This window comes from Geotrypetes seraphini, chromosome 1 (genome assembly GCF_902459505.1).
Source record: "Geotrypetes seraphini chromosome 1, aGeoSer1.1, whole genome shotgun sequence".
NCBI lineage: Eukaryota > Metazoa > Chordata > Amphibia > Gymnophiona > Dermophiidae > Geotrypetes > Geotrypetes seraphini.
In genome coordinates, this window is record NC_047084.1 from 60,973,766 (window position 1) to 61,000,343 (window position 26,578).

The 26,578-nt window shown below is 42.1% G+C and overlaps 1 protein-coding gene across 13 annotated transcripts in view; it reads right to left on the minus strand.

Annotated features, from left to right (window-relative positions):
- The window catches only part of GHR (growth hormone receptor), a 436,004-nt gene that overhangs the window by 295,999 nt on the left and 113,427 nt on the right, over positions 1-26,578 (minus strand). For 7 of the 13 annotated variants that reach the window (XM_033932119.1, XM_033932074.1, XM_033932092.1 and 4 more), the window contains one exon: positions 2,354-2,416. Coding sequence is in view for 9 of the 13 variants with exons in the window: in XM_033932074.1 (XP_033787965.1) it covers positions 2,354-2,394 (41 nt within the window). In the remaining 4 variants the exon portion in view is untranslated. Of the gene's footprint in view, positions 1-2,353; positions 2,417-15,148; positions 15,307-25,363; positions 25,516-26,578 lie in introns of those variants that run through there. The other 6 variants (XM_033932056.1, XM_033932036.1, XM_033932046.1 and 3 more) reach the window with 3 other exon arrangements.

Here is a 26,578-nt window from a genome sequence, read left to right on the forward strand (position 1 = left end):
CCATATCATTATTATCAACTCTAGTTCACATCAAGGGATTACCAGAACCCAGTTTAACATCAAGTGGGAATCAACATTTTCTTTTTGCTATACCACAAAACAGACTTCAAATCCAAATGCTATTGAGCCAATCTCTATAATTTTAAAAAGCAGAGAGGCAACTTAGGTCCTGCAATGACAGACACTGGCTACAGTTTAAGGTTAATCCCACCATGTACTAATGACATTCTGGACAATTCCTCTATCAGCAACTTGACCCCGTACATACTTCTAATATCATAAGAGTGCCTTGAGTTATAAATCAGTCAAAGATTTACAACTGGGCAGCTGTTGGGAACATTTTGCATATGTTAACATAATTTGAGACTCTTAATGATGTTAACATTATGGCTTCTTTTCCTCTGCTGTATCTCCAAAGCAGTGCTAGTTGAGTTCTTCCTAGCTTATGTTTAGAATAGATATGAGCCAATACATACTTGAAAAATCGCGCTTCTTTTAAACAGGTAGTTATCCAACATCTTCATGCCTTATTGCTGAATTTCAAAAGGGGCATTCTAACACAAACAACCCACTCTTAGAGAAAAACTGTATATCGGCTAGTGAATGATTGTTACACATCTAACTGGAAGACACACAGACACTGTTCCCTCTAAGCCAGGGATCTCAAGGTCCCTCCTTGAGGGCCGCAATCTAGTCGGGTTTTCAGGATTTCCCCAATGAATATGCATTGAAAGCAGTGCATGCACATAGATCTCATGCATACTCTTTGGGGAAATCCTGAAAACCTGACTGGATTGCAGCCCTCAAGGAGGGACCTTGAGATCCCTGGCTTAGAGGGAACAGTGTGACTGTGTGTCTTCCAGTTAGATGTGTAACAATCATTCACTAGCCGATATACAGTTTTTCTCTAAGAGTGGGTTGTTTGTGTTAGAATGCCCCTTTTGAAATTCAGCAATAAGGCATGAAGATGTTGGATAACTACCTGTTTAAAAGAAGCGCGATTTTTCAAGTGTGTATTGGCTCCTATCTATTCTAAACATAAGCTAGGAAGAACTCAACTAGCACTGCTTTGGAGATACAGCAGAGGAAAAGAGTTTGAGAACCCTGCTAAGCTGAGCGGGAGTCCTCCACCTATAGTCCTACCAGTGGGAAGTGCTGTTTCACTAGCAAGTTCTGTCTTTCCCTCTCGATTGATAATATTGAAGCACCACCCCCTACAGGCAACAATACAATACCATTTTTATTTGTATACTGCAAATACCTCAAATGAAGTTCAAAGTGGTTAACATAAAAAGATAAGACAATACAATTGGAGGACTCCCACTCAGCTTAGAGGGAACAGTGCACAAAGGAGCAGTGGCCAGCATTTACATTAATACACTGTAAGCACCATATAATGTGGATATTGGGTTTCAAGATATTCGACCACATTATAAATGATGTTTAAAGAAAACAAACGAAACAGGGTCCAATTCATTCCTAGACTGTGTTGTAAGGCAACCTGCATTTTTACTGAGCCACTATCTAGGATTTAAAGCGTTTATACATTCAGCATTGCTACAAGTGGAGGGCCATAATTGAAAGAAAAGTTTATGTCTGATTTGGACATAGGGTGCTAGTTGCCCAAAGTCGGCAGCCGCAAAAGGTCCATTCTCGAAATGTACATCCAAAAGATTTTTTTTTTTTTTTAATCGTCTCTTTGTACATCCAGGTGTTTGATCGTCCAGACCACCAGTATGTCTATCTTTATACCACATTTTCGACCAAATATTCATCCAAGTCTGAATTGTCAAGAACAAGACCTTTTGGGCTTGGGAGTGGCCAGCAAAGTGATGGACTGGCCACCCAGACATGGCAAGAAAGCAGTGGGGCACCTTATAGGGCACTGCTATGAACTTCACAAAATGGGTGCCACATAAACATCTCAACAGAACTCCCTTATAGGTCATGGTGAGCTCCCCCAAACCCATTATACCCGTCTAAAACCTCAATAGCCCTTATGGCTGCAGGCTGCACCTATATGGTAGTAGAGTAGGGTTTGGTGGGCGCACATGTTCCACCATAAATGTAGTGGTTAGAGTGGCTTATGGGCCTGGGTCCTCCCTCTCTATGGTTCACTAGCCCACCCCCAGACATATAAATTCATATTCCTTTTGGTCATTGTAAGCTACAAATTTTCACACTTTTCTGCTTCCCTAGTATTGCATGTTTCCAAGTGTGCGATATTAGAGAAGCCTCTGGAAGCCATTAACATAGCAACTAACTCATCTATAGTAGGTCATGCAACAGTTGCTTAATTCTTTTCTTATGCTGTCCTTTATAGAATCTAGTAGTTTAATTAACAAAATCTGACCTGGTGATTTCAAAATTGTTCACAATATAGTCACACGCCATCCAGAGCACCAATAGCTGAATCCTGTAAGGAAAGATACAGTCGGTTAGACTTTTCTTGAGAAAAAATATTTATGAAACAGTTTTCAAGGAACAAGCAGGGCAATTCTATAACAGGGTACATGCAGTTAAGTACACCATGCACACGCGACGTTTGCCTGCCTGCGCAAGTGCACTAAATGCCATTCTATAAGGAACCGCATTGAATCCTTGTCGAAACTTGAGGTATAGACGAAAATGTATGGTAAGTCACACAAAGCATTTCAAAATGGTAACAATCTAACTCATATAGCATTCATTCATACATTCAGTGCTACTAGCCAGTGGTGGGTTTACCCATCAAAGAATTATATTTTCAAAAAAATCAAGTGGAGAAAAAGTCTCAAAAAAAAACTCATGAAGGCAGCGTTTGCCTGTATTCATATCATAGCCATAAAAAACTTCACTAAGAAAATAACACAATCTCTATATGGGACACAGCCCACCACTGTGCACAGGGCAAAAAAACAATCTTCTATTTACGAACACTTAAATCAAAGAGGTAAAAGTGATAAGTATAGTTTGCCTTTCTTAGTTTTTCAGGTGGACTTTCTGGGACACCAGGCTGCTCAGTGGTACAAATTGATATCTGGATTTATGGATAAAAAACCAAGGACTGGTCTTCAGGACATTTAGAGCATTGAGATTAAACATCAAATTACTGCGTCTCAACGGCCACGAATTTGGTCTTGGAGGATGAGATGTACAGTGTCTGCATCGATGAGACAAACTTGGTTTTTTCTGTTACATAGATCATTTTGGACCCTAGTTCGTTTACAGAAGTTAGATAGCTCTAAATCTAATAGATGCTGGCATTGTCATCTTGAAGCTGGGACATTAGATCATTAGTTATTCTATTGTCCATTCATTCTTGCTTTTTGGAAATCAATATGGGGTCAAATAAATAATTTGTTAGAAAATCCAATGGCATTATCCTATGACACTGTATTGTTTAGCATGTCAATAAGGGCTAAAAGCCAAATATCCTCTAATAATAACAGGCTTCTGCTCATTATGACAGATTACAAATAACTGGAAAAATTGGAAGAGGCTGAATTACAGCTTTTGGTGGAACTCTTTATGCCACATATTCAAAATGAAAAGGATAATTGCTATACAGCAGGGAATTTTTTAAAAAAATTTCAGGTTATCTGGGAGCCATTAATAAGATACTGTAAAGATTGAAATTATTGCATAGAATAAATATGAATTCTTTTTTGTTCATACATGTCCAGGGTGGGGTGGGGGTGGAAATATTTTATGATTTCTTTTGTTTATGATTAATTGTTGGATATAAGGGAGGGGGGATATTTGATGAAAGCTATAATTTGATGATATAATAAGTAATGTTAAAGTATAAAATGATTGTATTTTGTGTTATACTTATTGTGAGTATTAAAAAAAAATGAATAAAAAATAAAAAATCAAAGGGGTCTGATGTCACGTACTTCATCGCTGACTCTTTCAATAATCTTTAGTGATATCGCCAAGTCATTTGACAAATATATAATCCTCCTTCTATCTTCCGACAAGGACCTTGTTTTGCCAAAAATTTTGCTGTTTCAGGAAAAATTCTCAAATAAACTTAAATTTAATCTGTATTCATGCACTAACAGCTGCAAAATGCTTTTCAGGTCAGTTTCATTTCTAGTAAGATGACATCAGCTCATAGGCTTTGGAACAGGGGAGGCCACAGGGACCATGGCCTCCCCAAAAATTCTCGGTTGCTGTGGTTTGAGCACTCCTGCCACCCTTCTTCCGGTGTTTGCTGAAATCTTCAGGCAGCCACTGCGCAGTATACTTCCAGGGGCAGACCTGCTTGTGGACATTGCACGGCAGCTGCTGAAGATTTAAAACTAAAGCGCCAGGAGGAGGTAAGTGGAGAACTCTGGAACCCCCTGAAACTCCTGGGCACCCACAAACAAAGCAGCATTCCACTGCCTATGCTTCAACTCACAATTCTCCAATCTCTGCATTGTCCCAATAATTCCCAATTAATGAAATGCATACCATTTAGGCTTTTGATTTAAACCTTTCAGCCAGATAGTGTCAAGAAATAAATTCCATCTTTGCTCTTGTTGGTACAATTTTCTCTTTATAATGCCTCTCCATTGGGTGACTGAAACATAATTATTTTCTCAGAGGAGTTTTTTATGCCTATGATAGTAAAACAGACAGCTTATAAGCATTTCACGAATGCTGCTTTAATGAGTTTTTTTTTAGGCTTTTTCTCCACTTGATATATTTTTCTAATAGGTAAACCCACTACTGGTTAGTAACACTGAATATATATGTATGAATGAATGGTATGGTAAGTGCCATAGAGCGTAAATGCAAGGGGAGCATGAGTGGAACATAAACATGTCACCTTATAGAATAATGTAAGAGTGCATACTGCATGCCACACTTAGGTATTCCAACTTACGACAGTCACAGACCTCGCATAAGTGGGCATACCTAAATATAGATGAATTGATGCCAACTCACACTAGTATTCCATGTTGGAATCTTGGCACCAAGATGCCATTATAGAATTGCTCAGCATGTGGAATCAAGGCCCTAAACTGAGGTACCGATACAAGCAAGAACTCAATTCAAACTATACTGTCTATTATTCAAAGCACTAAACGGAACAGCACCTCTCTACCTAAACAGCCGCCTAATCCGAAACCTCTCAACTAGAGTAAGGAGAACCCAGACCCCATTCACCTACCCCTCACTCAAAGGCACAAAACGCAAAAAGCTATATGACAACCTACTTGCTACACAGGCCGCGAAAATTGACCCCATCATATCCAAGCTGCTGACCACAACTACGGACTACAAAGCGTTTCGAAAAGATATAAAAACTATACTATTCAAAAAACACATCCCAATATTATAATCTACCCTCATCTTCTCACCCTTCATAACCTCCTGCAACTCACAACCAACTGCAATTTCGTCCCCATAGGCAACATCTAATCTAGTTGCAACGGGCGATAAGCCAATTCATATCCAGAAACACTGTTTCCCCAAATACCGAAAAATCAGATATAACAACCTAGGAACAGACGATTTTTTGGTAACATAAGATTATGCTTTGTAATATTATGTAATGTAACATAAGGTTATGCTTTGTAATATAACATAAGGTTATGCTTTGTAATATTATGTAATGTAAGTTATGCAATGTACTGGAATAATAAGGTAAAATAACACAAAGTAACCCTACGTAAAGTCTTGTAAAGTTATGTAAGATAAATTATGTAAGATAAATTATGTAAACTTAATGCAAGTTATGCAAGCACGGTAAGGATAATGTAAAGTAACGCAAAGTAACTCCACGTAAAGTTATGTAAAGTTATGTACGAAAAGTTATGTAAAGTTAGGTATGCAAAGTTTGTAAAGTTATACAAATAATTGTATTGTCATCGCCTGGAAATGACCAGCCATCTTCTAATGTAATCCGCTTAGAACCGCAAGGCACAAGCGGAATAGAAATCACTAATGTAATGTAATGTAATGTAATGTACCAAGTTACAAAATTGTCCTCTATATGACTACAGATGAGGGAGTTATGAGTTAGCCATCCAGGCCATGTCCAGCTACCAGCATTGAATATCTAGGTTTATATGAATGGCTATCCAGTTAAGTGCAATATTCAGCATTTAACTACCTAAGTAAAATCAGACAAGGACAGGACTGAGCTTTATGTGGTCTTTCTATCTGGTTAATTTACACTGGGTTTTACTAAATGGAGCCAAAGGTTTTTAGTGCAGGCTGACAAGGTAAATGCTCTGACGCTCACAGGAATTCTATGAGCATTAATTTCCTCGTGGCCTGCGCTAAAATCCTCTAGCATCGTTTAGTAAAAGGAGCCCTTAGGCAAATAAATGTGTGTACCTGTCCTAACTGATTACAAATATAAGCAATGATTTTAGAAATATGCATGCACTTTGCTTTCTAAAACTGCCACTTTTCACATGAGTACCAGTTGCCAAGGGAGTTTTATTTGGTTTGGTGGGAAATACATATTTCTTAGTAATTAAATCAATCCATGGTATGACTGCATCTTGAGTGCATTTCTTGGTGCCACATTTAAAAAAAGACAAAACAGCACTGAAAAAATATGCTGAGAAAGGCAAAACAAAGATAAAAGGGACAGAATGGCTGTCTTGCAAGGAAGGGATTAGCAGTCTGGGTTGTTCGGCTTAGAGAAGAGAAGTCTTGGAAGGGGCATGATGTACTAGGTTTACAAAATCATAAGTGTTGTAGAACAAGTTTTACCGTGGAACATATTTTTAATCTATCAAACAACAATAGAGCTACAGCATATTCTACAAAACTAACAAGTTCTAGATTTAAATCAGATTTAAGATATTTTTCAGAACAACACTCAGGGCTCCTTTTACGAAGGTGTGCTAGTGGTTTTAACGGGGAAGGGGTAAAACACGGACCTTACGGACCTCGCGGATCTAAAACCACACTTCCTTAAAAATCTGAAGTCCGTGCATTGACAAGTCCACCTTCGCTTTCCCTGCAGCTCAGCTCAGGCCTCTGACTCCCTCGCGGACCTCACGGATCTGAACTGCACGTCACATCCTTAAAAATCCGAGGTCCACGCCACTTTTGAGGTCCATGCCACTTTTAGTCTGGCTCTGACAGAGCTCTATGACAATTTAACTCTGACGGATCCTAATGCTTTTCCCTCCCTATGCTAGGATCCGTCAGAGTTAAATTGTCATAGAGCTCTGTCAGAGCCAGAGACTAAAAGTGGCACGGACCTCAAAAATGGCGCGGACCTCGGATTTTTAAGGGCGTACGGTTTTAGATCCGCGAGGTCCGTAAGGTCCGTAAGATCCGTGTTTTACCCTGTTCCCGTTTTAACACACGCTACATTGCCGCACACGCTATACGATAACACCTCCATAGAGCTGGCGTTAGTATTTTCCATGTAGTGTGGGGTTAGCGCGCGTGGCATTGTAGTGCGCGCTAAAAATGTTAGCACACCTTCGTAAAAGGAGCCCTGAGTGTTGTTCTGAAAAGTATCTTAAATCTGATTTAAATCTATAACTTGTTAGTTTTGTAGAATATGCTGTAGCTCTATTGTTGTTTGAAAGAGACTTGGGAGTTCTGATCAATAAGTCGATCAAGCCATCCACACAATGTGTGGCTGCGGCGAAAAGGGCAAACAGAATGCTAGGAATGATAAAGAAGGAGATCATGAACAGATTGGAGAAGGTTATCATGCCGCTGTACCGGCATGATAACCGGTGAGTCCGGCACTGGTCATCATACATGAAGAAGGACACGGTACTACTTGAAAAGGTCCAAGGAAGAGCAACTAAGATGGTTAAGGGGCTGGAGGAGCTGCAGTACAGCGAAAGACTAGAGAAACTGGGCCTCTTCTCTCTCGAGCAGAGGAGATTGAGAGGGGACATGATCGAAACATTCAAGGTACTGAAGGGTATAGACTTAGTAGATAAGGACAGGTTGTTCACCCTCTCCAAGGTGGGGAGAACGAGAGGGCACTCTCTAAAGTTGAAAGGGGATAGATTCAGTATGAACATAAGGAAGTTCTTCTTCACCCAGAGAGTGATGAAAAACTGAAACGCTCTTCCAGAGTCTGTCATAGGGGAAAACAACCTCCAGGGATTCAAGACAAAGTTAGACAAGTTCCTGCTGAACCGGAACATACACAGGTAGGGCTAGTCTCAGTTAGGGCGCTGGTCTTTGACTAGAGGGCCGCCATGTGAGCGGACTGCTAGGCATGATGGACCACTGGTCTGACCCAGCATCGGCAATTCTTATGTTCTTATAAAAGGAGCCCTCAGTAACTGTAGAATTTATTGATAGTAGCCCTGAAACGTCAATTAGGCTAACTTTCAGGTTAAGTTCTGACAGTGGCATAGTAAGGGGGGGTGATCCACCCCGGGTGCCGTCTTGGTGGGGGGAGGGCCAACACCCTTCCTCCTCTCTGCCCCCCCCACACTCCTTCCCACTCCTCTATTGTTTCTTTTTATACTTTAATAAAATAAGTTCAATATAAAATCATAATTATTCAAGGCTTGTGCGGATGGGATCAGATGGTTTGCGGGGATGGGGACTGAGCTCGAGGAGACTGAGCTTGCAGAGATGGGACAGGGACTGAGCTCATGGGGATGGGACAAATTTTTCCCCCCACATTATTCTCTATTCCCCGTCCCATTCCATTAGCCCTAACTCTCTGTAAGAAGCAGCTGTAAATGTGAGCTACTCTCTCTGATAAAATGACATAGAAAGCTCAGTTCTATGGAGTCGTGCTCTCCGATTTTCGATTCATTTAAAAAAAAAAAAATGGACTTACCGATTCAGGCCGCACAGCTCGTGGGGTCAGGGCCAGCACCATCTCCCTCCCGCATCACTCTCCCAGCAGCAGCAATGGCAGCAAACTAAAACAGCAATGGGACCTTCCTGTATATACCTGCGGCTACTGACCCACTCTCTCTGACATCACTTCTTCCAGGGCAGAGCCGTCAGTCACGGATATGTATGGGACGATCCCACAGCCAAATCTGTTTGAGCTTGTCATTGTTGCTGCTGCTTCAAGAAAGCAGCAGTAGTGATGGGGGTGTTAGAGGGCCGTAACTGGTGGATGGGGGGGGGGAGAGGGATAAACATAAGTGGATGTGGGATGGGTGGGAGAGGGGGCAGATGTTGTTGGAAAGGGATGAGCAGATGATGGTGGAAGTTGGGTGGGGGACAGAGAGTGTAGACACTGGTGGAAGTGTGGTGGGAGAAGAGAGAGAGGGGGCAGAAGTTGGTGGAAATGGTTTGGGGTGGGGAGGGGGTGAGAGAGAGAGCGAGCAGATTCTGTATAGAAACGGGAAGATGCTGGATGGAAAGTGAGAGGGAATAAGCTGTATAGAAGTAGGGAGACAGGAGCCTAGATGGAAGAGGGGGGGGGTGATTGAATGCGGAAGTGAAAGGGGAGAGAGGGGGCAGACTATACGGAAGGGGGAAGAGACAGAAGAGGGAAATACTGATGGAAGGGGAAATATAGTGTGGAGATGCTGGATGGAAAGGGGAAGCGAGGAGGCAGATGCTATATTAAAGGGGGCAAATGCTGGATGGAAGAGGGGAGAGAAATGAACAGGGAGGAGGGAGATAATGATGGAAGGGGAAAGAAATGGCAGATATAGGGGCAAACACTGGGGGGCAAACCTGGGGGGCTGCCGCGGGAGTGGACTGCTGGGCATGATGGACCCCTGGTCTGACCAGCAGAGGCAAAGCTTATGTTCTTATGTTCTTAAGAAGGAGGAAAGCAGAAACTAGAGAAGTAAATGACCAGAAAACAAAGGTAGAAAAAATAATTATAATCTAAATTCAGAATAAAGTAGTATTGTACCCGTGTTTATAAAGGTTAATAAATACTGTAGAACAGGGGTGCGAGCTACTTTTAAAATGACCAAGTCAAAATGATCTACCAACAATAAAATTTTAAAAAAACACAAAGCACACTGTACGCATAGAAAATGTTAATTAGCATTCCTATACTGGGGTTTTTTCAAAGAGGTCAAGACAGATGACTCTATGCACTGTCACCTCAGTAACAACCATAAAAAATAGACAAATACCCCCTCCCTTTTTACTAAACCACGATAGCAGTTTTTAGCACAGGGAGCTGTGCTGAATGCCCAGTCCTGCTCTCGACGTTCATAGGCTCCCTGCACTAAAAACCGCCTAGAAGTCGCAAGATAGTTGGCGGTATATAAAAATAAAGTTATTATTATTATTATTATAAAAACCGCTATTGTGGTTTAGTAAAAGGGGACCATAGTGACCACATTTTGATCACTAAATTGAAAATAAAATAATTTTTCCTACCTTTGTTGTCTGGTGATTTCATGAGTCTCTGATTGCACTTTCTTCTTCTGACTGTGCATCCAATCTTTCTTCCCTTCTTTCTCTTCCCTTCTTTCTCTCCTCCAGACCTCATTCCCTCCCCCAACTTTTTCTTCCTCTCTCCCTGCCCTTTCTCCTTGCCTCCCTTTCTTTTTTTTCTCTCTTCATGCTCCCTTTCTTTTTTTCTGTTTCCCCTCTTTCCTTTTGTCTCCCTGCCTGCCCCCTTTCTTTCTTTCTTGCTCCCTACCCTCCCCCAAGCCACTGCCGCTGCTATCGGGGAACAGGTCCCAAAGCCGCCGCCACCCCAAGCTCTCCCTGCTTCCCTGCGTCGGGCCGACCAGCATTCCTCTCCCCGACGTCAATTCTGCCGTCGGAGAGGAAGTTCCGGCCCAGCCAGGCATAGGGGAGAGGAAGGCTGATCAGTCCGGTAGATCGCCAAGGCAAAGTGAGTCTATCATGGAGCCCGGGATAGGCTCTGCGATCGACTCACTTTGCCTTGGCGATCTACCGGTCTATCGCGATCGACCTATTGGGCACCCCTGCTGTAGAAAATAAAATTAAGATGATATCTTTTCATTAGACTAATTTTAATACATTTTTGACTAGCTCTCAGAGACCAAAACCTTCTTTCTTAGGTCAGGACAGCTTACTGTTTTGACCTGGGGAAGGAGGTTTTGGCCTCTGAGAGCTAAAATGTTTTGTCCTTTCAATAAAATAGATTATTTTCTATTTTGTATTTGTAATATACAGTGCATATAATACCATCAGTTTAATGTAATGGAGAATTTTTTGCTTGCCAAAAAAAGCTATGTCATAGAAAGTGAACTGAATCGTATTGAAAAACTGATTCAATTGGCAAAATCAAATCAATTTTTTTTCCTGAATCGGACAGCATTACCTGGGAGAGAGAGTGATGAGAGAGTACAGTCCCTGGTGGGGTGGAACTAAAAGCTAGAATGGAGTTTAGGATTTGCTGGGGAGGGAAAACCCCAGTTAGTCCCCAAGGGTGCAGGATTCATACATGTTCCAAAGCAGAGCTTATGAGTGTTTCCAAGTTCCAGCTGTGTCTGATTTGGAGTCCTGTTTAACAGCAGCCTGGTGAGAGAGGGTGAAGGAATTGAAGTCTCAGAGCATGCTGCTTTGACTTCTATGGTAAAGTAACTGTTGAAATGGAGACCTATAAGGAAAGTACCCTGTTGAACTTCCCCTGCGTTTTGCCTTTTAAGCAGAAGTTGGCTTTTGGTGATTTTGGAACTGTCTAAAAAGCTTTGTGTGGCTGACTGCACCCTTGGGGCAGGTCTCTTGCCTAATGTTACTGGCTGAGAGAAGGGGGTGTGTGCATTTTCCATGGTAACCTGTTTGTTAGGTCCTTGGGCCAGCCCGAAGCTGACCTACTGGGCAAGCTTCATTTCCCTAATTTGGGGTATTGCTTTGTTCTGCTGATGGAAGCTGGAGAGCTTCTGGCATAGATGCTCTTAACAGGGGCAAGAAGATTTTTTGCTCACTCCTGGAGGGGCAGTTGCTTTGAAGCAGCTTACTTTTAAGCTGGGAGTGTTTTCCTTTGGACAGAGTTGAGCAGGAACATTTTGCTTTTTTTGTTTCAGTCCAAACTGAATGTGATAGAAGCCCGGCTCTTTTATCTATGGCCTGGATCCCAGTTGGCAGATTACCATAGTGATTTGCTGAACTTTTCTTTTGAGAATTGTATTATGTTTAAAACACTGTTTGAGGTTTGAATTGTAACCATGCACCTAAAGTGTGGAAGAATTAATCTAATCTGAATTTCTGAGTCACACTTATCCAGTACAGTGTTAATGCTGAGTCAAGTCTGCTCTGCCAGGGAATTGTGTTCAGCAGCTTCCCTGACATCAGGTCCTGGTGTCCCCACCCTTTGGCGCAGCATTCTGGGTGACAATACTACTACTATTATTAATTATTTCTACTTCAGTTGTGTATATTCACACCTACTCCTAAGCTGGTATAAATTTATACAGATGGTTACCATTTTGACTCCTTTTGTGATGGTATTTTAGAAAGATTAGTGTTACCTTATGACTCCAGGAAAAGGAGGATGGATTGAGACATCCAGGTTTTACTTCCATTGAAAGCTATGAAAGCAAAACCCAGATGTCTCAATCCGTCCTCCTTTTTCTGCAGCCATATAGTAACCCTAACAAAGATACACAGGCACCAATATGTCTTTATAAAATAGATCAACTAATTCCAAAAAGAAGTATATTTCAATAAATCCTCATAGTGCATATAAAACATATACTAATCACCACAACACTAAGGTCTTAAATGAAAACTTTTATATACAGTATATGAATAATAAAACTTTTATATATCCTATATAATAAAGAGCTAGCCACGCATGCGCACTCCTTTTTGCATGTTCTGTGCGGTGTAGGTCTGTGGCCGCAGGAGTGCGCATGCGCGAGTCCCCAGCCTTGGCTGCGGCTTGAGGCGTATGCGCCAGTTAGCTGCATCGGGCGACAGGAGCGGCTCTGGCAGTGGATGGCGGGAGGAGGGCTCATGGTCCTGCCGCCGCTGCCGCTCCTGTTCACAGCGGCCTGCACGTCGCCGACTCCCCCTCTCCCGCAACCGCTCCTGTTCTTCCCCTCCTTCCAGTCACCGCTGCCATTCCTATTTAAAACGGCCTGCTGAGGTTCGCGGCTGGCTGTAGCGAACCTTGCAGGCCGCTCTCCACGTGGTAGCACGTTCCCTCTGCGCGATCGCGTCAGAGGGAACATGCTACTGAGGTGAACAGCGGCCTGCGAGATTCGCTACAGCCGGCCGCGAACCTCAGCAGGCCGTTTTAAATAGAATGGCAGCGGTGACTGGAGGGAGGGGAAGAACGGGAGGGGAAGAGGAAAAAGAAGGGCCATGGAGCAGGCAGGAAAGGGGGCTGTTTTGGTGAGAGGGTTGTGCTGAGTGCAGATAGCGGAGAGTTGGGCCAACCTCTTCTTCCTCACCGACGCCAAAGAAGCTGCAGGCCCCGCTCCCTGTCGTGCTCTGAGCACTCACGATTGGCTGAAAGGTGTCGTGCCAGTGCTGCAGGTACAGGGGGATGCTTTTGTTGGAGAGGTGTGCTGGGGGGTAGACAGCTTTGCTCGGGGGGGGGAGGGGGAAGACAAAAGGGGGTCAGGGAGAGGGAAAGGGGGCTGCTTTGGGGGGAAGGGGTATGCTGGAAGCAGACAGCTTAGCTCTGGGGGGGGGGGGGGGGGGGGAATGACACAAGGACACAGACACAAAGAATGACACACAGGGGGCCATTGAGACAGACAGAAAGGAAGACATTCAGGCAGCGTCCAAGGAGAGACAGCCAGTGTCCAAGGAGAGAAAAACAAATAAACATAGACAGACAGACAGCGGCCAAGGGGAGAGAGAGAAAGAAAGAAAGAAAGACAGACACACACATCTATTCTAGCACCCGTTAATGTAACGGGCTTAAAAACTAGTATGAATAATAAAATAGAATAAAGTTTTTCTCTAAACTGTGTAAAAAGTGCTCAGTGCTTAAATCTCCTGCATGGGAGCCACATGAAGATTAAACATGCACCTAAATTTAATCTTCATGCAGCTCCCAAGCAGGAGATTTAAGCACTGAGCACTTTTACACAGATTAAAGAAGTGGTCTCAAACTTGTGGCCCGCAAGGTACTATTTTGAGGCCCTTGGTATGTTTATCATAATCACAAAGGAAAAATAAAATGGTTTCTTAATCATATGTCTCTTTAGCTATAAATTACAATATTATTATTAAACCTTAGCCAAAAGGAAAGATTTATAAACTAATAAAGAGTTTTACCTCATGCAAAATTGTCATTTCTTTAATAAGACATTAACTATTTTTTCTGAGGGCCTCCAAGTACCTATAAATCCAAAATGTGGCCCTGCAAAGGGTTTGAGTTTGAGACCACTGGTTTAGAGGAACTTTATTCTATTTTATTATTCATATATACCGGTATATATATTATAAAAGTTTTCATTTTAGACCTTAGTGTTCTGGTGATTTATAAAACAGATGTCTGCTTAACCTCAAAATATAGCTGACTGAATATAGCTGACTGACCTTAGTGTTCTGGTGATTTATAAAATAGATGCCTGCTTAACCTCAAAATATAGCTGACTGATTATGTGGGATCTTCCCATACAAATCCGCGACTGATTAGAGCTGACCCTCTAGGCCTGTATACATGTATTTAATAATTAATGACACATACTGCAAGTCTGCTTAGCTATACAGTATTCCAGGAATGCCTATGCACGTCACATCAAATCAAGTGTACTGTTTCCATATGACTACCCTTTACACACATATACCTCAACACATTTTTATAAGCACGTCTTCTGCATGCAAACATGCTTTTGCATTTAAATGATTTTACAAAATTAAGTACAAAATATATAGAAGTAAACTGTTTTCAGATGAAAGAATGTTCTAAAGCTGTAGTTTATGCCTGTCCTGTGCTTCCCTTCCAGTTTGATTTTCAAATATGTCAAATAAAGTTAGGACAGCAAAAAGGCTGGCCTATTTGTATTTGCTTTCTTATCCAGGCCTGCTCCTGTCTAAATATCAACCAGTACCTTGATAATGCTGGCAGCTACTCAAAACCCAGATATTCAATGCTGGTGCCTGAAGTAGGCCCGCAGTAAATATTTTGGGTCTAATTCAAGTGGTGGTGGTCATTTTTTCTTTAAACACTGGCCACAGCTGGCTGAATAAGGTTCAGATGGATATTCAGTGCTACTGGTACTAAATATCCGGATCTAGGGAGGCTGCTGTTACCCAGGTAACACAGATATTCAGTGGCCATACCTGGCTAGCTACTGGGGACCTTAGGACAGACCTTTTACTCTCTTCAGCGATGTGGAGGCGTGGCCTAGTGGTTGGAGCTGCTGTCTCAGCACCCTGAGGTTGTGTATTCAGTCCCAGCCTTTTCCTTGTGACAGGGCAAGTCACGTAACCCTCCACTGCCCTAGGTACCACGGTTAGATTGTGAGCCTGCTGGGACAGATAGGGAAAACACCTGAGTACCTGATTGCTATTCAATGTATTGTAAACCGCTTTGGGTGAATCTCTTTATGAAAAGGCAGTTAATAAATCCCAATAAATACATTTTAAAATAACTCAAAAACTAAGTAGCTATGGTACAACTGCTGAATATGGGCGGTGCTCAGATAACTCTTGGTTCTGTTCTGACTTGCCTCTAGACTGCCCCAGCACTAAGTGGACATTTCTGTAAGCGGATGCCTCCGTTAGCTGCCTCCGTGTCACATGGTGAGAGCCGATGGGTGAATAGCAGAAGCACATAAATGCAGACTTATGCTAATATTCTATAAAGACAGTTGGGCTCACAACTTTTGTTACAGAATTTGCACTTGGCATGCATTATCCTTGTTAGGGTTACCAGATTTTACTACAATATGGACCCCCTAGACCCGTCCCCCAGGCCCGCCCAGATCCACTCATTCCCCCCTATTGCACCATAGTCCCGCCCCCCACTGCCTGCTCTCATCGAGCAGGAGGGCATACGCTGATATCCTCCTGCCCGACGCGATTTCGAGGAAGCTTTTCAAAACCCGGCTAAAATGCCGGGTTTTGAAAAGCCGTTCAGACCCCTGGACATGTCCTCGAAAAGGAGGACATGGCCGTGGAAATCCGACCGCCTGGTAACCCTAATCCTGGTGCCTAATGCTAGGTGATCTATATAAAATGACCCCCATATTGTGCTGCCAAATGCAGTGTATCAGCACTGAAGCATTTTGCTGCCACAGATCACAAAGCACTACAACTGTAAATGATATACAGTGATATTTACAGAATTGTCTTATGATCCTACAGATAAGTCATGTGTAGAGGCATGGCTGTGGCATCCTGTATAAAACATAAAGTCCTTGGCACATAAGTCGGTAAATAAACAAGACAGACTAGAAGAAGCATATGACCCAAACAATCTGAAATTTGCACTGAGCTTTTTCATTCTAATATAATTTTTATTTTTTTTCAGTAATGGGGTGAGCACTTGAAGTATATTAATGACTAGAGAGAGCAGTTAAGACTTGGACAGAAGTAATGAATGGATGGAGGGGCTGGAGGGTAGTGGAGTTGACTAAAGTGATTGAGGGTTGAGTGAATGAGTATATGACAGGTATCTATTCCGCCATTATCTTGCGGTTCAAGGCAGATTACATAAGAATTGTCATGATATTTGGAAATACATAGGGAGTAGATTGAACATTTTTAATTTGCTAAGATAATCTGGTTGTGTTATATAGGTTTTATGTATTTTTTTTGTAGAGGCAAAGTGCAAGGTTATAAAATTTGCAGACGATACCAAACTGTGCGGCAGAGTTAGGTCCAGGGAGGAGTGTGAGGACCTGCAAAGGGACCTGGACAAGCTGGAAGACTGGGCAAACAAATGGCAAATGCGCTTTAACGTGGAAAAATGCAAGGTCATGCATATAGGGAAAAAGAACCAGTTGTTCAACTACAAATTGGCGGGGGGGGGGGCATTGTTGGGAGACAGCAGACTTGAGAGAGACTTGGGTGTACTGGTGGATGCATCACTGAAGCCATCTGCACAGTGCGCAGCAGCCTCGAAAAAAGCCAACAGGATGCTGGGCATCATAAAGAGGGGCATAACAACCAGGACGCAGGAAGTCATCATACCATTGTATCGAGCGATGGTGCGTCCACATCTGGAATACTGCGTTCAGTATTGGTCGCCGCACCTCAAGAAGGACATGGCGGTACTTGAGAGAGTCCAAAGGAGAGCAACGAAACTGGTAAGAGGGCTGGAACACTGCCCATACACCGAGAGGTTGGATAGGCTGGGGCTCTTCTCTCTGGAAAAAAGGAGGCTCAGGGGAGATATGATAGAGACCTTCAAGATCATGAGGGGCATAGAGAGGGTGGATAGGGAAAGATTCTTCAGACTGAGGGGGACAACAGGTACGAGGGGACATTCGGAGAAACTGAAGGGAGATAGGTTCAAAACAAATGCAAGGAAGTTTTTCTTCACCCAAAGGGTCGTGGACACTTGGAATGCGCTACCGGAGGAAGTGATCAGGCAGAGTACGGTACAGGGATTCAAACAGGGATTGGACGGATTCCTGAGGGATAAAGGGATCGTGGGATACTGAGAGAGGTGCTGGGATGTAACACAAGTATAGAAGCTAACCAGGTAATAAGTATAGAGAGCCAACCAGGTCGTGCATGTGCAAGACCGGAGGGCTAGGACTTTGATGGGAAGATAGGACTTCAATGAGGAACCAAGGTGGCAAGGGGGCCCCTTCTGGTGATTCAGACAGGTCGTGACCTGTTGGGCCACCGCAGGAGCGGACTGCTGGGCAGGATGGACCTATGGTCTGACCCGGCGGAGGCACTGCTTATGTTCTTAGTAGGGTTTTTGTTTCTTTTTTGAAGGTTTTGTAGACTGTGGTCGAAGACAGCAGATTGGTGAGTTGTCTGTCCAGTTTTGTTGCTCTGGTGGCCAGTAGGTTGTAGGTTGAGTAGTAGGAGGCCGAGTCACTGAATGCCTGTAGGGTTATTAGTGGTGGAGTGAGCTGAGTGACTCTGTACAAAGATGGGTTTTATGAGAAGCACATGGAAGATTATGAGGCTCATTTTCAAAAGAGAAAAATGTCCAAAAAGTGGCTTAAAGGGGCAGATGGAATGATTGGGCAAGAAACACCACATTTGATTTGTCATTCTCTCTATAGCCCCCTACCCTCTCTACCTCTTCTCCCTTTGTATTTCCTCACATGAACAGCATATGTTGATTTACCATTTTTGTCCAGTGTGTCTTTCATAATTAGATTTTAAGCTCTTTCAAGCAGGGACTGTCTCTTGTGTGCTTAATGTACAGTGCTATATGTGCCTGGTAGAGCTATAGAAATAATAAATAGTAGTAGTAGTAAAAATGCCCAATTTGCTATTTGCTAGACAGTTATCTATGCTTTTGATCAATAGTTCATCTAAATCTCAAGGGGAGTGTTAGAGGCGTGTTGTGGGTGGGACTAGGGCGGGCTTATGACTATAATAAAACATTTAAGGATACGTCCAGGGAAAAAATTAGATGTCTGTGGACAGAGTTGTTTTAATAACGAATAAGTGCCAAAAAGGTGCCCAAACTGACCAGATAACCAGTGCAGGGATGTAAGCATGACCCCGTACACTTTCCCAGTGGTCAATGACCCCCCTCCCACACCCCAAAGGCATAAATGAAACAGTACATACCTGCCTGCATAACAGTCCTAGTAGATCACTTATGGTGCAATGTGTGAGTCTTACAAAATCCACCCAAATTCCTCATGTGAGGTGTCACCTACAGGCATAAGGGCCATTGGTGTGGTGTACAGGTTACTGACAGCAGCCATTTAGGGAGCGGTGTGGGGCCAGACTGGAGCGTGAAAAGCTCACTCCTGCCTTGTGCACCGCTGGCCACAAGATATGAAGAGGCAGCCATCCAGCGATGGAGGAGCAGGGGAACGGAAAGCTCACTCCTGCCGATACATCACTGGCCCACCAGAATTTAAAGAGGTACCGGGGGAGGGGGGCTGGGACTGCCTACCACTATACCTGCCCTGTACCACTAGACCTTCCCTGTCCCAGCCTACCACTAGACCACCAGAGGGGGGACAGAGTACAGGGCAGGGAGGGGGGGACAGGGTGCAGAGCCTGGCAGGGAGAGGGGCTGGCTGCATAACCTGGTAGGGCAGGGAGGGAAGAGGGCTGAGTGCAGAGCCTGGCAGGGAGTGAGGGGTGCTGGGTGCAGAGCCTGGTATATTTTATTAAATATATTAGTACACAATTTGGTTCAGAATGTTTTCTTATTTTCCTCCTCTAAACCTAGGTGCATCTTATAGTGCGAAAAATACGGTATGCTTTGATTGAGTACTGCATTATTAAGCATCTTTTTTTTCCTCTTTACACCACAAAAGAGAAGGCTTTGTAGGCAATATACAGTATATATATTTTTTCATGTGCTTTGATTGAGGAACACAGAGGCCAAAGGATTTTTTTTTTTTTTTTTTTCAAAACAGCAGAAGAACTGGACAAGTGTTGACGGTACATGTTTGATATTTATCCTAGAGAAATAACTGCTTGTGAATCAAGAGAATATAAGCTGAATTGAATTGACATGTGGTTTAATGCCTGAGTGTGTGGCACAGTGGTTAGAGCTACAGCCTCAGCACCCTGAGGTTGTGGTTTCAAATCCCTCACTGCTCCTTGTGACCCTGGGCAAGCCACTTAATCCCCTCATTCCCCCAGGTACACTAGATAAGAGTTGAGCCCACCAGTACAAAAGGGAAATATGATAAAGTAGCAGAATGTAAATACCACTTAGGATATAAGTGGTACAAAAATAATTAAAAGATAAATAAAATATAATAGTGATGCTTCTTGGGGAAGAAGTGCCTGGCCAGCAGCCTGGAGTCCCCCTCTGTAAAACTGTGCTGCCTTCTGCATGCCATTTTATTGCATACAATTTTAATGCAGTAACCAGCATAAAATTGCCGTTCTAATGATGCCAAAACGCTAAAACGCAATAACATTATAGGCATCAGGACATCTATATGACACCTAAAAGGGGATTCTATAAAGGACGCCTAACTATATAGATACACTTAAATTTGCTGGACGCTGCTGGACGCTGCATCTATGCATAATAGAATAGCGCTGAGCATTGTACTGTGGGACATCTTAAGAACATAAACACATCCTTCCAAAGATACATCCATCCTTCCATTTTGAAAAAAACCCCAAGATAGACATTTTGCAGTTTTGAAAATGGGAATGTTTGGTATTGAAGTTTTGTGTGTGTTCTGCAAAATATCTAAACTTTGCTTTAGACTTTATATCGAAAATGCCCCTCCACATGTATCAAAATATTTCATGAGCAGTTGTAGGTTGGGGGTAGATAAGGTGTTAAGAGCAAGCAGTAAGCTGGTTGAGTAAGTCAGTGAGTAAGCGGGGAGCAGGGGTTTAGTGGTGGAAGAACTAAATGAGTGGAAGGGGGTTATCAGTAGAGGGTGGGTGTTAAATGAATGAGTGGATGCTGGGTTTACAAGTGATGGAGTCAGCTAAGTAAGTGAAGCTTGTGAGTGAAGTATGGATGAGTGGCAAAGGGACTGACTGAATGATTAGACAGGAGTATAAGTGTCAAGAGTTTTGAATAAGGGGCAGGTGGGTGGCCTGAGAAAGTGAATGGGCATCGGCTTGTGAAAGGCAGTGGGCTGAGTGATTTCAGGTGATGCTGAAAGGCCACTGCTGGAAAAAGTGAGTGAATGGGGGAAGAGGGAGTGTGATTTGAGGAGAATGACAATAGTTTGAGAGCTAGGGAGGAAGGTTTCAATCTCCCCTAAGTTCCCATTTAATATTCCTTCCTTTCACCCCACCATTTCTACCTCCTCATCTTGCTTGGCAGGTATGCCCGGGCTCCCCACGTGCCATGGTGTTTGTATATCTCAGCCTGATCACATCTTTGGCAGTGGGAGCCCGGCATAGATTCTCCAACACAGGGGAAATGTATTAGTTAAAGTTCATGGTGGTGTATCCAAAGGAAAAGCCATTGTTAAGAAAGTTTACTACAAAACAAATCACTGGTTTTGAGTTCATTTTAATATAATATATTGTAAAAATATAACTTAAGAAGTCAGTCCTTATCGGAGATTAATGCCAAAGTAACCACCAAGATAGCTGGAACCACCATTTCAAACTTATTTATCTCCAATACAGCAGAAAAATCCAGGACGCTGGAGCCTTGGAGAGGTCCATCCAGAAGTACTCACTCTGCCATCATTTGGACGAGAGCCTTGTGCACGTGGAAATGATTAGGGGGCCCTGAGAAGCCTTCCAGCAAGTGTCCACAGACACTAAAGTCCGCACTATGGCCAGAGAAGCAGTACCCTCGTCAATAAGACAACTCCTCTTTCTGAAAGAGCCAAATAACATGAGATCATTCCTCCTCTGGCTCCAGGGACCCTCCACATTAGAATCCGGAGGGGATAGGGACATCCTTTGGCATATAGAAACATAACCTTTTTTCTCGAGCAAGAATATACATGAGTAAGAACCAAAAGATTAGAGCAACAGGAACTGAAGGGAAGCATAAAAACATATGTTATATGTTCTGTCCACATGCCAAAAAATTATACTCTAAATCCTTTAGAAGCTTTCCAATCCATCTCTCTGCTAACAAATTAATTTTTTTTCCACTAATTCCCTCCTTTGTCATGTAAGGCAATTAAGCTAGATTAGACACTTGATCTGGGTTTTTGCCAGTAATTAGAAGATTAGGTAGCCTGCCAACACTGACATTCACATCTATGGTATTTGTAAAAGCCAAGTTTTCACAGTATACTGTAAATTATTTCAGTTACAAGAACGTGCTACAATAACAGTCTGTAAGTACATATTTCAACAGCCTGTGTATTCTTTTGCTATGAAGGTCTCACTTTTAAGTAAATTCTGCATGAAAGAATTTGTGCGTATAGTCACATGGGAATTCTTCAAAACATAGTTTACCAAAGTTACACTGTACACTGTGTACCACATCAGAGAACAATGTCATGGTACCTCTGGGATATGGAACAGATCAGGGACATAAAGCAAGATTACCATTCTCTCATGATCTTTTTTTTTTTTTTTTGCTTCTCCAGTGTTTCCATTCTATCTTATTCTTAACTGATGAACTTTTGTCCTTCCCTACTTACTTGCAATGTTCAACAATCAACTCCTGAAATACAAGGACTAAGAGCTCACAACAGTATTGGATATATTAGCAGTGGAGAAGAAGGACTCATTTGTCTTCTGTAAGAATAAAGGTAGGAGATAGCAGCAGATTACATGTGTAGACAAGGTCAAGGTTCAGACCATTTACTGAAGGAAAAAACTTTAAGATTTCACAACCAGAGGTAGCCCAAACCCAATTCAGGGCTGAGTCAAGGGACAGTAGAAAGAGTTTAAAAAAAATAAAAATACAGTAAAACCTTGGATTGCAAGTAACTTGGTATGCAAGTGTTTTGCAAGACAAACAAAACATTTTATTAAATTTTAACTTGATATACAAGCAATGTCTTGCAATACAAGTACATACTGTATACACACATCACAACTGAGCCGATGGTTCTTCTCTCTCAGAAAAACAAAAGGAATTGATCCCAAAATATCCACAGAGAAGAAAATCCAGAGAAAACCAAAAAAACTCTGTGGAGTGACGATGTTCCTAAATGGACTTTATTTGAAAGTGTCAAAGTTCCAAAGTTACACTGAAATCATCCACATAAAAATAAATTCATGCACATAAAAATAGGTTATCCACATAAAAGCCTTAAAAGACCTAGTCCGCTAGGGATACAGGACCCAACACGGTCCGCATTTTGCCAAAAAGCCTTCTTCAGGGGTCCCTGGGGGTCCTATAAAGGTGATTATGTGGGAAACAATTGTATGGTGAGCCGGAAGTGAGACACTGCTTGCATTTGCAATAGAAGAAGACTTTTTTTTCGAAACGCAACCCCTGAAGAAGACTTTTTTTATGAAATGCAGACCATGTTGGGTCCTGTATCCCTAGCGGACTAGATCCTTTAAGGCTTTTATGTGGATAATCTATTTTTATGTGGATGAATTTATTTTTATGTGGATTAATTTATTTTATGTGGATGATTTCAGTGTACCTTTGGAACTTTGACACTTTCAAATAAAGTCCATTTAGGAACATCGTCACTCCACAGAGTTTTTTTGGTCTTCTCTCTCTGACGCTGCAGGAGTGTAGTGACTGTTCTAAATGAGCGAGGTTTTGCAATACGAGTATATACAGTATACACGTCACATCATCACAACTGAGCCACTGGTTCTTCTCTCTCTCTCTGACACTGAAGGAGTGTAGTGTAGTGACTGTTCTAAATGAACGAGGTTCTGCAATACATGTACAAGTCTTGAGTTTCCATTATTTCCTATGGGGAAATTTGCTTTGATGTATGAGTGCTTTGGATTACAAGCATGCTTCTGGAACGAATTATGCTCGCAAACCAACGTTTGACTATATTTTCTTCATAAAATTCCCCAGTCAGGCAGCAGTCCCATCCTTCTACCACTTAATGATTTTTTTAATCTCCTTCTAGAGTTCCCTTTCCTGCCTGGTTAAATCCTTTTAAATATCAATCCCAGAGTAACGTCACAAATGGCCAGCACAGTCTATCCAGTCTGCCCAACAATCTCCTCCTTTTCAGACAGTAAATACAGACCTCAAGTAGGTAATTTTATAGCAGGCAATATATAATCAAAGATCAAGTAGTGCCTATTTTTAGCCTATTTTATAAAGATGCATCTTTATAAAATATTAGGGTAAGCCAGCATAAATCATGCCTAGATTGAAGCTGTGAACAAAATGTTAGCAATCAAAGTATTTTATTAAATACATACATAAATCACAACTCTGCAAGCATTCTGCCTAAGCTCCATCCCTGAACATGCTTACCTGTGAGTTGCATAAAAGTCTGCATCTTTTTGCCACTGCACGTACTCTTACGAACATCACTTATGAGGTCATTTTATAAAAATCCTTTTATATAGCATGGCTTTTATGCATGAAAAATCCTCTTATAAAATTACCCCAACTATTACTATGGAGGTTTATATCTTTGAAGTTGGCCTCAATTTTTGTGCATCACACTAAGGGGCCATTTTTATTAAAGCTGCAGCAAAAATGGCCTTAGCTCAGGGATCTCAAAGTCCCTCCTTGAGGGCCGCAATCCAGTCGGGTTTTCAAGGATTTCCCCAATGAATATGCATTGAAAGCAGTGCATGCACCTAGATCTCATGCATATTCATTGGGGAAATCCTGAAAACCCGACTGGATTGCGGCCCTCAAGGAGGGACTTTGAGACCCCTGCCTTAGCTTGTCCCTTACGCAGTTTTATTTCCAGCATGTTACGGCCATATGTGCTGTGGTTAGAAAATAGCACATTTTCCCATTTTCTGAATTAGTGGGCATGGGCCGTTAAAAAATTTTGCAGTGTGAGCTCCTACCGACATCTATTTTGTAGGTGGTAAGGGCCCACACACTAATCGATCACCACTGTTATGCCCACTCTCTACATCCTAACATGCTTCCTTAGAAGAAATTTATTTATTTTTTTTATAAATTCTTTATTCATTTTCAAAATTACATTAAATGAATATATATGTTCAAACACATTAACAATAAATATATCATTTTACCATCTTTCATTTGTACAGTACATAAATTTATTTATTTAATGAATGATATGAAAAATATTTTTTTAGCATATGGTGTACGTATGCAGAGAGGAAAATTTACCATAGAAAACCAGCACACATCCCACGGTAAGCTATTTTAATGTGTGGTAAGTGCACACTAGCGTTTGCTATAGTGTAGTAATAGGGCTTTATTTAGACGCTGATATTTACTATAGACAATTGTGTAGATAAAGGGATTAGGGTTTTTTTTAATGAAAGATGAACTTCTGAGGGTGTCAGTTAATAATGTTGTAATTGTCAAAATTAGGAATGAATTTAATTCATCTAAAACCAATTGATGATATATTAGAAGGTATAACTGATTACAAACATGCTCTGTAGGGTAGATTGATGCTTAATGATCTAACAAACTAATAAAATCACCAACTGAAAGTGTTGCAGTGGATTTCACTTATGCTCTGTGCAATTCATTGATCCTTAATGATCAACTGAATTGGTGGTTTATGGAGACTCCTTTAGATGAAGACACAAATTGGTATGGTGATTAAAGACATTATTTCATAGCCATGAATTTATAGGGAATAATTAACAGCATTATATGAGGGAATAAGATCATCAATTGATATTATAAAGGATAAAGGAGAGTTTAGAATAAATTTAGCGCTCTTAGACTTAATTGATCCTGTGTCAGAAGGTTTACTGTATATACTCGAATATAAACCGTGGTTTTTGGGCCAAAAAATTGGGGTCCTGGTTTATATTTGAGCCAACGCTCCCTCCCAGAATTTTGCAGGCCGCTGCCACAAGGCTCTGCCCCCTCTCTGCCCTATCCTCATACCTCTGCCAATCCCTGGTGGAGGTGCAGCGGGCAGGAACAAGCTTTCCGAACTCCTGCCCCACTGCTAACTGGCTGCTGCAGATCAAGTTTCATCGGCCGCTGAGCAACACGAACAGGAGCACTATTTGGCGCTGCTGCTTTGCGCTGAGTTCCTGCAGTATAAGAATAATGTAGCTTGTGAACAACCTAAGGAGTTGCATTATTCATCCTCACTGCAAGCATCGGGTTGCTAACTTGAGGTCTGATGCTTCCTGGGAATATTCTTATAGTGAATAGAATTGAATGTTCCCCCCACAACATACACACCTCTTAATAAACCCCCAACCCTCCTGTAGCTGCCCATATCCAGGCCTACATATGTCAATCACTAGTGGTCTAAAGGGTTGTGGGATAAGAGTTATCCTCCAGTCACTCCTGCCCCTGCCAGTGCTGAGTTCAATATGGTACTAGAGACCCTATTTTCCCCTGAGAGACAGTCTATAGAAAGTTACCAATACCCCTTAACAGCACAGTCACAGAGCCACCTTTAAAAGGTGGGGCCACAGAGCAAGGAAGAGATGACTTAACAAGAGTAGAGCAGGGAGGGCTTGGTGAAGGCAGGATAAAAATATCAGAAAATAATATTAAAGATTGAACTAGGCCAGTTACTGGGCAGACTTGTACGGTCTGTGTCTGTGCATGGCCGTTTGGAGGAGGATGGGCAGGGGAGGGCTTCAATGGCTGGGAGGGTGTAGATGGGCTGGAGTAAGTCTTAACAGAGATTTCGGCAGTTGGAACCCAAGCACAGTACCGGGTAAAGCTTTGGATTCTCGCCCAGAAATAGCTAAGAAGAAAAAAAAAAAAATTTAAATTGAATCAGGTTGGGCAGACTGGATGGACCATTCGGGTCTTTATCTGCCGTCACCTACTATGTTACTATGTTATAAAACTCTCAGCATAGAGCACTCTGATGAGATGACTTTTAAACTAAAGGCCAAGCCTAGCCAATTGTACTGCCTTTTGGATAGACAGAACTGTGACTCTGGGATGCCAGGCCATAGGCAAGTTATTTTGCTGTTTTGAAAGACAGATCAAGTTCAAGTTTCAAGTTTATTTTTAACTTAATGAATCGCTTATTAAATTTTACTAAGCGATGTACAAATTAAAACAAGTAAAATATAAATTTACATCAATGTAATCAGTAAATAATATGGGCTAAACAGACCACTGTATGCT